Genomic DNA, 11715 nt, shown 5'->3' with positions numbered 1-11715 from the left:
GTGAGGTGTCTGAAACCAGAGGAGAGGTTTGTATACACAATAAAGCAGAAAATGATGAATAAATAACCGAAAATGAGTACAAACATAACCTTTGAAACAGCACGAGAGTAATGTGTAATGACTTCTAAGAAAGCCTGCAGCCCCCTTGGCTCTCAACAAATTAAGCTGACACAGAATGGATTGGTGGACAAAATACAGCAATAGTGCAAATTCACAATCGCATGCTAATGTTTTCTTTTTCCACAACTACTAAGGAAATAATAGAGCCAAAACCGGGCTGAGTTTGTTTTTACTGTCACCTGCTGTTGGTACCAGGAGGACTTGTGGGCTAAATGAAAATCACCACTGTGTTTTTCAGTTCAATTGTACATTCAAAGTTCAATTGGTGGTTGATTCCTGAGATCTCGGGACAAAGTTCAAAGTTCAAACCAGTTACTGCTGTTATTTTGTTATGTGATGTGCATGAGTGAAAAAATGACAAAGTTTGTGTCATTTGTATAGATACTATCGAAGCAAATGAACATGTTTGATTTTCTTACTTATTTTTTCTTTATGTAGTTTTAAGTCGGGTTGTCTACATGTTGCACAGTGACCTCTAGTGGAGTCACTACTTTCCCAAAGCTTCCAGTAGACAGAAAATCATATCAGATTGGCAGCTAACATATCACTGTTTTTTATCAGCTATAAATGTGTATGGACTGCATATGTTCTGTAATCAAATCAAATAAAGAGAAGGAGCCACAGCTCGAAGAACTGGAGGTTGACAACAAGAAAGAGGAGAACAAGGAGGACATTAAGGAGGAGATGAAGGAGGAGACTGTGGAACCTTAGGTGGAGTTGCAGGCGAATGACAAGGAGGAGAGATGAAGGAGGACAATGAAGCGATGGATGAGACTATGGAGGAGATTTGCGGACAGTCAGACTTGAGGAAGAGGAGGAGTGTAATGAAGGAGCGACCGGTCGATCGCAATCGACGTATTTGTCACTGGACAGCTGCAGTGTTTGTTTTTGTGACTGAAGATATTCCAGATAATTTTTTGTGTAGTGTAGCTGAAATCCAAACCATCACCTCATCAATGTTATACGGTTATAAGTGCAAGAAAGCAAGCATGAACCAGAAAATTCTGAATAAGGTGTAAATAGCCTTTATTTTGTAACTTTGTGTTGACGAAGGACGTTATACTCCACCTGGTCCCCTAGCGGTAGAGTGCGGTGCAGGAACAGACAGGCAGGGACGGTGGCCCCTCCTCCGATGTGGGGCTGGGCTCTCCTGCAGTGTGTGTGGAGCGCAGAGGGCAGTACTGGACTCGAGGATACTGAAAATCCTCTACCAGATTTACGCGATCATCCACACCCGGTTCTGTTTGAAGGAGCCATCAGCTGTTTCTAAAGTGGTGAGTGTAGACTGTCGTAAACTGTCGTTTTGCCTTTGTTTGACTGACTTTGATCGGAGCACTTTGAGTAACGGTGCAGCAGCGTTGAGCTTTATTGTAGCCTAGGCCACCGTGTGTTTACTTTGAGTCGGTGTGATTTGTTACAGTGAAGAGTTTTCCTGCAACCACAGCCAGTCTATTACATAATCGTGCAAGGATTCATTAGGGATTACGTCATAAATATGTGTGATCGTTGACCGAAATTTGACTATAATGGGCCAAGTGCCCACATAAAAAAAGCACGCAGGCCTACTGTACTTCTGAACAGGTGCTGTAAAACAATCTGAGCTCGATCTTTGTATGCAGCGTCACAATCATTACATGCCTAACGTGCCAGTAACTGACTATTATGTAGCGCCTTTGAGAGCACAGGAGACCCCCACTATGCACAGAAGCTGATGGTGTGTTTGTAGGTTCCATCAGCTCAGGACTTACCGCATAGATCAGCACTTCTCTTGTTCCTATAGGAAAAAGAGAGAGATCCTGTTGGTCAGTGTCCTGCAGTATTCTCTCACTTGTCAAACAGGCCACACAGACATTCTTATTGACTTCACAGGGGCTGTGGGGCCTCAGATTGGGGGGCCTGTTCTTACATAATCAAGGGTCTTGTGTCCGGGTTCGTTTCTATCAAAAACATTGCTTTCTGTCTAAATTTATTGATTTGTAATGCACTTTGTTCCTCCATCAAAGCCTTTGCTTTCGCATTCCGTGCCAGCAGATGATTTACTGACTCATTACGATTCCATTTGAGGATTGTGTGTGAGCGTACAGTTAATTCAGTTTAGATCAGATAAAACTTAACGGCAGATTTTTTGATGGTTTTGTCCACTTCTCTTTACTTCCAATGTTATTTTCCACACCAAACTGTAATTTCCTTGCTGCGGACTTGATTTAAAGTCTTGAAACATGTTTGGCATTCAAAACCAAGTGCATTCAGACAGAAGAAAGCTGGGGGGTGGGGGGGGGGGGGAAAGAGAGAGGGAACAGACCCCACTAAATTGTAAACACCCAGCTGCTCTAGGGCCAGCTTTTCCCAGCATGGCTCTGAATGCCTCTTTAACTCACGGCTGTCCAGATTATATAAAAATACTGTAACTAAAACATCTCTGAATGACCTTTCTCTTTGTATGTCATTGTCCCTTCAGCCTGCCCATAGAGCCAAGGTATCATGTTTCTAGCTTCTTGTGTTATTTCACTGTTTGCTCTGTTCGTGGTTGTGGTTCGCCACTCTTATTACACTTTCTTTGTCTTATTTGTTTGAACTTTTCTTTATGTCTATTTTTTCTCATTGTGGCATAATCATAACAGCATGCTTACATTTATTTTACATAATCATCATTGGGCCCTGCAAAGAATGAACTAAATTAACAGAATGTACCCAAAGTATCTGAAAACACATTTGATCATTAGATTTCAAACTTCTTTGCATTGCATTTACTGTCATATTTAAAATAATTCAGCTGGCAATCAGAATGGAGTAGCTGAAGTCAGATTCAGTGCAGTATAGTACCACCACTTGTATGAACATGCATTTGGACACACTACACGCTACACTGCTTAAGTAACACCAACAAATGACACCCGATTGCTGTGCATGTAACTCTCAGACAAGCGTGTGCTGCTGTTTAGCTTTCTGCTATTTATAGTCCCTACCGTGCACAACCCAGCTCCATATTTTTATCTTGCTCCAGTATGTATCCAGTAGGAGGGATTTCTGCAAGCATATATGCCAACAGGCTGCGGGCAGAAGGCATGGGCTCCAACGAGCAGGCGCTGCACTTCTCCAATCAGGACTATGAGGCTCTCAAGCAGGAGTGTGTAGAGTCTGGGTGCCTGTTTGAAGACCCCTGTTTCCCCGCTGAGCCTCTATCCCTGGGATTCAAGGAGCTCGCCCCCCATACCTCTAAAACCAGCGGTGTGGAATGGATGAGGCCCTTGGTGAGGAGCGAAAAATTAACAATGCTTTGAAAAGTGATTGACTTGTTATGTATAAAACTTTATATTCGCAATGTGAATGAAGTTTTAATTTACGTGCTTTACTTGTACAACATTTATGTGTGAAATGGTCCAACACTCCAGGTTTAATGGCTATGTTCATGTAATATTTCACCACATGCTTGTGTTTCTGACAACATGGAATCTTGACACAAACATATCAATGACACACATGCAGCTGATTCCATCCCCAGTCTGCAAACTCAGACAGAATAGGACAAGTAAGGACAGGACCCTTTCACCATACAGACCACTGCAGCTGTTGGCATCACTTTGCATTCTCTGACCACTCCCTCACTGACTGACATTTGTTTACTGTGCATCACTAAAACACACAAGCTGTTTACACTCAGATGCAAGAATAGCAGAGGTTGGAGAAGTCCAGTCATCAAGGAGATTGTAACATTTTTTTACTAGTATGATAAACAATTACAATAAGAGTATCAAATGAAATGACATTTCGGAAGTTGATAGTTATTGTGAATATCTTTATTTTATTTTATTTACTGTAGGAACTGACAGATGACCCTCAATTTATCGTTGGCGGTGCTACCAGAACAGACATCTGTCAGGGAGCGCTGGGTGAGTCCATGTTGGTCAAGACTCTGGTCAAATCTTAGGGTAGATCCCAAAGTTTCATTGTGTTTTTAGTGGAATGCCCAACAAGACATTAAACATTCTTATACTTGACAGATTATAGCTATTAAAAAAGACACTTGTTGTGATTGAATGTGTCACTCATTGTCTGCACCTTAAAGTTTCAATGGAGTGTTGGAATTGGGACTCAGGATGATGTCATTAGGTTTTGAGTCAACGCTGAAGAAGGAATTGGATATAGGATTTTAATTTCCAAGATTTATACAGATCAGCAAATTTTTTATATAAGAAATGTACTGTCAACAAGTGCAATTCATCCCAGATCCAGATATTGATTCACATATGGTGGGATGAAATATATGCTCAATCAATCCTGAGGGAGATGACGCCTGGTGCTCTGCTTGTTTTCTGAACTTTTCCTGAATTCTGAAGTTCTCTCACCCCCAGGTGACTGCTGGCTCTTAGCAGCCATCGCCTCGCTCACCCTCAATGAAAAGCTTCTGCATCGGGTTGTTCCACACGGTCAATCCTTTCAGGACGACTATGCTGGAATTTTCCACTTTCAGGTACCTAATCGTCTTTTTCTACGCTGTCCTTGCTAGCACCTTTTAAAATCACAGGTCTTGATTATTCCTCTTTGTTGCAGTTCTGGCAGTTTGGCGAATGGACGGATGTTGTGATAGATGACAGATTGCCAGTCAAAGATGGAGAGCTCATGTTTGTCCACTCTGCTGAAGGCAATGAATTCTGGAGTGCACTCATGGAGAAGGCTTATGCCAAGTAGGTATTAAGAGAGTGCTTAATTATTTAGTAATTTGTAGTTATGGTAAGTTAGGAAGTTGTAACTCTCTTTCTCACATTAAGGACGCATTAAGAGATGCTGCAGCAGTGTCGCTGATGACAGCACAACTGAATTGTGTGTGTTTTTCAGGCTGAACGGCTCTTATGAAGCTCTGTCTGGAGGAAGTACCACTGAAGGCTTTGTGGACTTCACAGGTGGTGTGTCTGAGATGTACGAGCTCCGCAAAGCTCCCAAAGATCTGTGCAGGATAATCAGCAAAGCTCTGGAGAGAGGCTCGCTGCTGGGCTGCTCAATTGATGTAAGTGCTGAGCTCACAAGACGTGCTGAGTGATGTTTTATGAAGGCGTTGTGCTTTGAAAGCTTTTCAATTTACTTCCTGTGCTGGAGAATTCTTTCTCTGATGCAGCTATTGTGCTTTCATATAAATACAGATCACCAGTGCTTTCGACATGGAGGCTGTAACGTTTAAGAAGTTGGTGAAGGGCCACGCTTACTCACTCACTGGATTGAAGCAGGTCTGTCCTGTGTGTGATTGGGTGTGGACATTCTCCTGTTACCTTTATGCATGCTATGGTTGGGTCAAAGTTGCCTGTTTTTCTGATCTTATGTAGGTTGATTACCGTGGCCGCATGGAGCGGTTAATCCGGATACGTAACCCTTGGGGTCAGGTGGAGTGGACTGGTGCTTGGAGTGACAAGTGAGTTCACAAAAGTAGTTATCATGTTTATGTCCCTTCATGCTGTTAGTTGGTACAAGCAGGTCTGGACATGATATTATTACAGTGACATTATATTATGTCACTATAAGGCAAAGTAAGCATCTGTGAGGTCTGAACAAACACATCATTGTAAAACAAGTACTTTTGTATTGTTTTATCTTAGCCTGTGTCACACTGAATGATTATCCCTGCAGCTCTTCTGAATGGGATGAGATTGATCCATCTGAACGAGAAGACCTGCATGAAAAAATGGAAGATGGAGAGTTTTGGTAAGATGTCCTCAATTGTGGCGTCATATGGGAAAACAGCAGCCAGGTTTGTCCCCTAATGCATTATTTCTTCATCCAGGATGTCCTTCAATGATTTCTTGAAGCAGTTCTCGCGACTAGAGATTTGTAACTTGACTCCAGATGTTCTGAGTGAGGAAGGTCTCAGCCACTGGAACACCATCAAGTTCCATGGCTCTTGGAGGAGAGGCAGCACCGCGGGAGGCTGCAGGAACAATCCCAGTAGGTCTCCACTATGTGGTCACAGGTTCCATGCATGTCAAGTCAAAAAGTCTAACACAGACAAATTAACCATCCTCACAGACACGTTCTGGATCAACCCTCAGTATAAGATCACATTGCTGGAGGAGGATGACGACCCAGAAGACGATGAGGTTGCATGTAGTTTCTTGGTGTCTCTGATACAGAAGGATCGAAGGAGATACCGGCGCCAAGGTCAGGACATGCACACCATCGGCTTTGCTCTCTACGAGGTGAGAACAGACGAGAAGACTAAAGAGGGACTTTGCTCATCCTAATTGTGCTATTTATTATAATATTAACTGATGATGATTCATTTTGCTCTTTTCTTGCAGATTCCAGATGAGGTAGGCAATGTACTAATTATTGCTGCTGTCAAGATTATAACACAGCATTGTTGTTAACACCATATCAGTGTTGCATGTTTTACTTTAGTGTTGGATTTGATTGAAATACATTCCAAAAAGCTGTAGTCTATTTTATAAAATCATTAATGTGATTCATGCAATTAGACTAAACCTTAACTTTGAACATTTCCCACACATTTTAATCCATGTTTTGTGATGTAATGCTTTTAGTTTAAAGGCTGCCAGAATGTCCACTTGAAGAAAAATTTCTTTTTGAGCCACTCATCGTGCGCTCGCTCTGAGACCTTCATTAACCTGCGAGAGGTGAGCACGCGCCTTCGTCTGCCCCCTGGAGAGTATCTCATCGTCCCCTCCACATTTGAGGCCAGTAAGGAGGCTGACTTCGTCCTCAGAGTCTTCACTGAGAAGCAGTCAGAAACAGAGTACGTGTCTTTGTGTGTCATTTCAGTGCTGATTTATATGTTGTGCTTATGTTGTTTAATTTAACTCATTCCATTCAGGTGTGGAAAAGAAAGTTCACGTTACATTTTCTTGTCCTTTGCAGAGAACTTGATGATGAAATCAGTGCAGATTTGGAAGATGAGGTCAGTATCTGCAACTTTACCATTAGGAATATCTCTTATGCTACAGCAGAGCTTCATATTTACAATTTCGACTTTCATACAGGATGAAATAACTGAGGATGACATTGATGACTCTTTTAAGGCAATGTTTGCTCAGCTGGCTGGCGAGGTAGGTGCTTCATAACAGGTCGATTCAATTGTTGGATATACATTGCATTAATGTTTTCATCTAATACATGAGCTGTTATGGCATCAAAAATTAAACACTTACATCATCTTACTTTAATTATAAATCAAAACAGGTATGTCTTGTTAGGAGTCATCTGGTTATAAAATAAAAGATTACATGAGAAATGACATTGATGTATTTCTCACTGAAACAAATGATAATTTTCCAGGATATGGAAATTTCTGTTCACGAGCTCAGGACCATTCTAAACAGAGTTGTATCCCGGCGTGAGTTTGATTTATTTTTAATTTACAGTATCATTCAGTACCTTGACTAGATCAACAGTATCATCAGTTTATCCATTTCCAAGAGAGAATCTCAAAAAAGGTTGTGTTGACTACAACTTTGTCGGTCAGATTAATGTTTTTGCTGCTTCAGACAAAGATCTGAAGACGGATGGCTTCAGTCTTGAATCTTGTAGGACCATGGTGAACCTGATGGACGTATCCTCTCAACATATTTACCTTGACTAGAATAAAGGGTTTTTGGTTTTTCATGTTAATTATGAATACACAAATAGTACTTCCAGCATATTTCTGTGTTCACCCCTTGACACCATGTTTCCCAGAAAGATGGCAGTGCTCGTTTAGGGATGGTTGAGTTTCAAATCCTCTGGAATAAGATCCGAAAGTGGCTGGTAAGAATAAATGCTTGAATGAAGGAAACTCTACAAAGGAACAACATGCACAGATTTACAGCTGGTTATTGATATTTCTCTTTATGTGTCTGTCTCTGTTCTCAGGTCGTGTTTAGACAGTTTGACCTTGACAAGTCAGGGGCCATGAGCTCATATGAGATGCGTCTTGCTACGGAAGAAGCAGGTACGAAGCTTTTGAGTATCCATCATCTACACGCAGTCACAAATGAGATTCTTTATCAAATCATCTGATGTCTGTTTGTGCAGGTTTCAAACTCAACAACAGACTCCACCAGGTTCTGGTAGCACGCTATGCAGACAATGAGATTATTGACTTTGACAACTTCATCTGCTGCTTGGTCAAGCTTGAAACCATGTTCAGTGAGTACTGTCATTATCTCTGCAAAAAAGGATTTCATCTGTTTGTCTGCTTTTCAGCTACAGCTGAAATAACAGATTTAGGAAATCTTGTAGATAGGAGAGACTTGGCTCAAAGAAGAGCTGATCCTAAACCAATTTTGTCAGACACAGTACATCAACAACTTTTTCTCAACGGTCAAATCAGGAAGGTCTATCCCATGATGGACCACGAATTGGTATAATTTAATCCGCCTCCAGATGTTGATCTTGATCTGGTGAACTTAAATATGTGATCCGATTTGTCATTTTTGCTGAAAACATGCATCTACTGTCAGATGATGTTCTGTGGTATAAAGCCATTCTGACACGTTTCCAACAGTAAACTGCTGAGGATATGAGGGTTGGCTTGATATTGTCAAAGGGGTAATATCAGAGGACTATTCGTTCTTGGTGTGAATGTGTTTACTTCATGACATAACTTTGTTTTGATAGGATCTTTCCGGCAGATGGACACGGAGGGAACAGGAGAAGCTCAGTTGAATCTCACAGAGGTGAGTTCTGTTTCAGAAGGAAATCTCATTACATTTTATAAACCTTTTTCTGTTCGTCTAACTCACTTCTCACTTTGCACGAATAGTGGCTGTACTTAAGCATGTGTGGTTGAAGAGGATCTTATTTCCTGGAGGGATGCAGAGAAAAGGAACAGTGCCCTGCTGAGTGCCATGAAGCCCTGAAGACTCTCAGCCTTAGTGACTTGATGCCCCTTGATCCTTTCACTCACCTCAATGTATCTAAAGTAGTAAAATAACTGTATAGAGGAGAGAACCAAAGCTCAACCTAGCCAAGTATCTCAACCAGACCATGCCAACTATGCAACACTACAGCATAAAGCAGTCACTGTGCCTCAACAGACCTGACATCTCTTGTATGTAATCATTAGCACGAGTCAGCGCATGTTAAAACTCACTAACTTTAATGTGCATTATGACGGTTGTGTTATTTGAAAGATTGTATGCAAATTGACTTACTAACAACTTAAGAGAGAAGTTGTAGGTTATTTGAAGTTGAGTTTGTTACTGTGGCTCTTGAAATAGTTGAGTCTTGTAATTTCACATTTTTTCATTTGACTTTAACAATTCAGTGATGATTCAGTTGCACCAGTAGATGGCAGTACAGGAGTGAATCTGACTGAAGTGTTTGCGTTTGAAGTAAATTATAGCATTGTTTGTAGCTTACTACTGTGATGATTAGTAGATTGTACTTTGCACTGGGATAGAAAGCTGTAGTTAAATGAGCAGTCGCTTCACATCTTCTAATATAATTTGACACCGGCAGGGATCACATGACGCTGAATGCCTCATCCTGTACCTATACCATGTTATATACACACTGCTTTGGAAAACAAATGTGCCAGTCAGATGTATTTTGTGTTGTGAATGTATGTTGTGCCTTCAATAAATCGTTCCCTCAACATTTCTGCTTTTCATCCTGAGCTTGACCCACATCAGAAACACGCATGGCACACATCCACTGTAAAGGTTTTATTTATTGTAAACACAGAAAGTCCTCTGAAAATCCTAGGTAAGTTGACAATGACTTGAGCTTACATACATTTAGATTAATGAACAGTGAGGTGGTATCTTCATTGGAGAGTTGTATTCATACCCACAGCTATGACATTAAAGATCAAAATAATAAGAACACAAATGGGAATCAACGTCATAGGTCATCCAAATTAATGAGTATATTACTAAACAAATGAACTCGCAATTGCTAACACTTTTGAATAGTCTCCCTCCAGTTTACGCAGATGCGTGGGTATGGGGACCTTGATTCTTGTTCCTGTAGGGTTGCCATTCTCTTCTATCAGGACAACATTGTTCGAATCAAAGCGTGGAGTCATGCGATCTCCAGGCATCTTCTGTCCGACGATCAGCGCCGTCTTCTTCTGCCCTTTGATGGCGAGTAAAACCTTGTCACCAACTTTTCCCACGCCATTCTTGGTATAGACGTGGATCACTTTGGGTGGGCGGTGATACGGCGTGTTTCCAAGAGAGCTGTTATCCACGACGCGAACTCTTGTCAATTTCTGAATGGCTGCTGCGACGGCTGATAGGCTGACGAGACAAAATGTATGTTGGTCATCGTCCTCAACGCACAGGGAGACTGCTGGGTCACCACAATAATAACTACAAGAACCCTCAGCAAGCCATTTAACAAGTTACCGAAAAAACGTATGAACTAATGTATACACTTATACATTTGAAGTTCAATTAAAACAGAAAATGTATTGCCTCATGTTACAATAGTTACTGTGCCTGTTGTTGTTACTGAAACAGGTTCTATCAGGGGAATTACTTGGCTTTGACTGTTTGCCTTTGGAAACTTCTTGGAATCTAATATTCTAGTCATGTTGACTTTTGTGGGGTGTGGGTAGAATTCTATATTTAGCTAAATTCATTTGTATGGAATATGTCAAAGAAAATCGTATGAACCAACAGAATTGGTTATGCGTTTAACCAAATCTGCAAATTCTCTCAATATAACAACTTTCAAATGTGAATGTTTAATTCAGTACCTTAGGCCTTAAAGTCACCTTAAAGGTTAGACAGGTAGGCTGACTTAGGTTAAGGGGAAATTAATGAACAGTGTTTGCACTTTAACAGCTGCCGGGGTACCCTTGAGCAGCAAACATAATCCCCAACAGGTCCTGTAACAAGTTGTTCGGCCTGTGATGGTATGAAAACATTTATACTTGATACTGCAGAGCGGGATGTTACACTTGAGCACTAGTTAACTGTTAAATAAGGAGAGGACAAGTCATTAGCAGCGATTGATGTCCCCGAAATGGAAAGTCATTATACAGAGCTTCCTTACCTAAATGCCCTCTGTTGAGCCATGGACGAGGATCCTACTAGGAGCCCAGCAAAGGATCTTGTAAACCATGGGAGCGTCATGACAAAAACTAATCCTGCTGGAGAGAGAGAGAGACAATGGATGGTTAGCTGCTGATATGCTAAGTAGTTATGCCACTGATCTCGCTACCAACGAAAACAACATGGTGTACAGGGACATTATAACATCTTTGGATGCGTCTTGTTTAGTGTTTGTCTCGATGATTACTCACATGCAGAGAACGAATGGTATTTCGGCTATAGTTGCTTCGAAATTAAAGTTTCACATCATATCTCCTAAGTCGTCACAGTTACCACATGCTCCAGACCAATGTCAAAGGTGTGACATAATCGAAGTGCGACCAAACACCTTTAGCCGAAGTAGGTGGAAAGCAGAATACGCAACAACATATGAAATAAACGTCTCCAATTCTGAATAAAAGGGGTGGTATGGTCTACATTTCGCTGTAAAACGTTACTTGTTTTGGTTCGTGCCGTCTGAAGTTGTCAATTTAGCTTGTATGCGAATAAGGATAGCGTCATAAACACGCGCTAGGGAGAATGTAGAAATATGAAAACGTAGAAACACGAC

At 41.2% G+C, this 11715-nt stretch overlaps 2 protein-coding genes across 5 annotated transcripts; one reads left to right on the top strand and one right to left on the bottom strand.

Annotated features, from left to right (window-relative positions):
• Positions 1 to 1255: 1255 nt before the first annotated feature.
• Positions 1256 to 9704, top strand: LOC143011760 (calpain-1 catalytic subunit-like). Of its 2 annotated transcripts, XM_076164761.1 has the most exons (23): positions 1256 to 1394; positions 2579 to 2596; positions 3125 to 3371; positions 3941 to 4010; positions 4473 to 4591; positions 4672 to 4805; positions 4957 to 5125; positions 5259 to 5342; positions 5439 to 5524; positions 5740 to 5814; positions 5894 to 6054; positions 6136 to 6305; positions 6408 to 6419; positions 6651 to 6862; positions 6985 to 7024; positions 7107 to 7172; positions 7402 to 7459; positions 7611 to 7675; positions 7801 to 7869; positions 7975 to 8053; positions 8137 to 8250; positions 8722 to 8780; positions 8867 to 9704. In XM_076164761.1, exons 3-23 carry the CDS (start codon positions 3126 to 3128, stop codon positions 8891 to 8893), a joined length of 2115 nt encoding a protein of 704 aa, XP_076020876.1. In that variant the 5' UTR covers positions 1256 to 1394; positions 2579 to 2596; position 3125; the 3' UTR covers positions 8894 to 9704. The 2 variants fall into 2 exon arrangements, with proteins under 2 accessions (XP_076020876.1, XP_076020868.1); XM_076164753.1 differs by lacking the exon at positions 2579 to 2596 and having other exon boundaries at positions 1257 to 1394.
• Positions 9705 to 9762: 58 nt separating this feature from the next.
• On the bottom strand, positions 9763 to 11687 carry mrpl14 (mitochondrial ribosomal protein L14). 3 transcript variants are annotated; one of them, XM_076162155.1, is made up of 4 exons: positions 11603 to 11665; positions 11357 to 11493; positions 11107 to 11203; positions 9763 to 10346 (listed from the first exon to the last, which is right to left on the bottom strand). In XM_076162155.1, exons 3-4 carry the CDS (start codon positions 11184 to 11186, stop codon positions 9980 to 9982), a joined length of 447 nt encoding a protein of 148 aa, XP_076018270.1. In that variant the 5' UTR covers positions 11187 to 11203; positions 11357 to 11493; positions 11603 to 11665; the 3' UTR covers positions 9763 to 9979. The 3 variants fall into 3 exon arrangements, with proteins under 3 accessions (XP_076018270.1, XP_076018279.1, XP_076018262.1); XM_076162164.1 differs by having other exon boundaries at positions 11107 to 11200; positions 11357 to 11687; XM_076162147.1 differs by having other exon boundaries at positions 11357 to 11684.
• Positions 11688 to 11715: the final 28 nt, after the last annotated feature.

The sequence above is a fragment of the Genypterus blacodes genome, unplaced genomic scaffold (genome assembly GCF_046128005.1).
Source record: "Genypterus blacodes isolate CSIRO-AG114 ecotype Tasmania unplaced genomic scaffold, CSIRO-AGI_Gbla_v1 ptg000012l_1, whole genome shotgun sequence".
NCBI classification, from domain to species: domain Eukaryota; kingdom Metazoa; phylum Chordata; class Actinopteri; order Ophidiiformes; family Ophidiidae; genus Genypterus; species Genypterus blacodes.
Note: the sequence above shows the minus strand (reverse complement) of the source record. Positions and strands in the feature narration are given on the sequence as shown.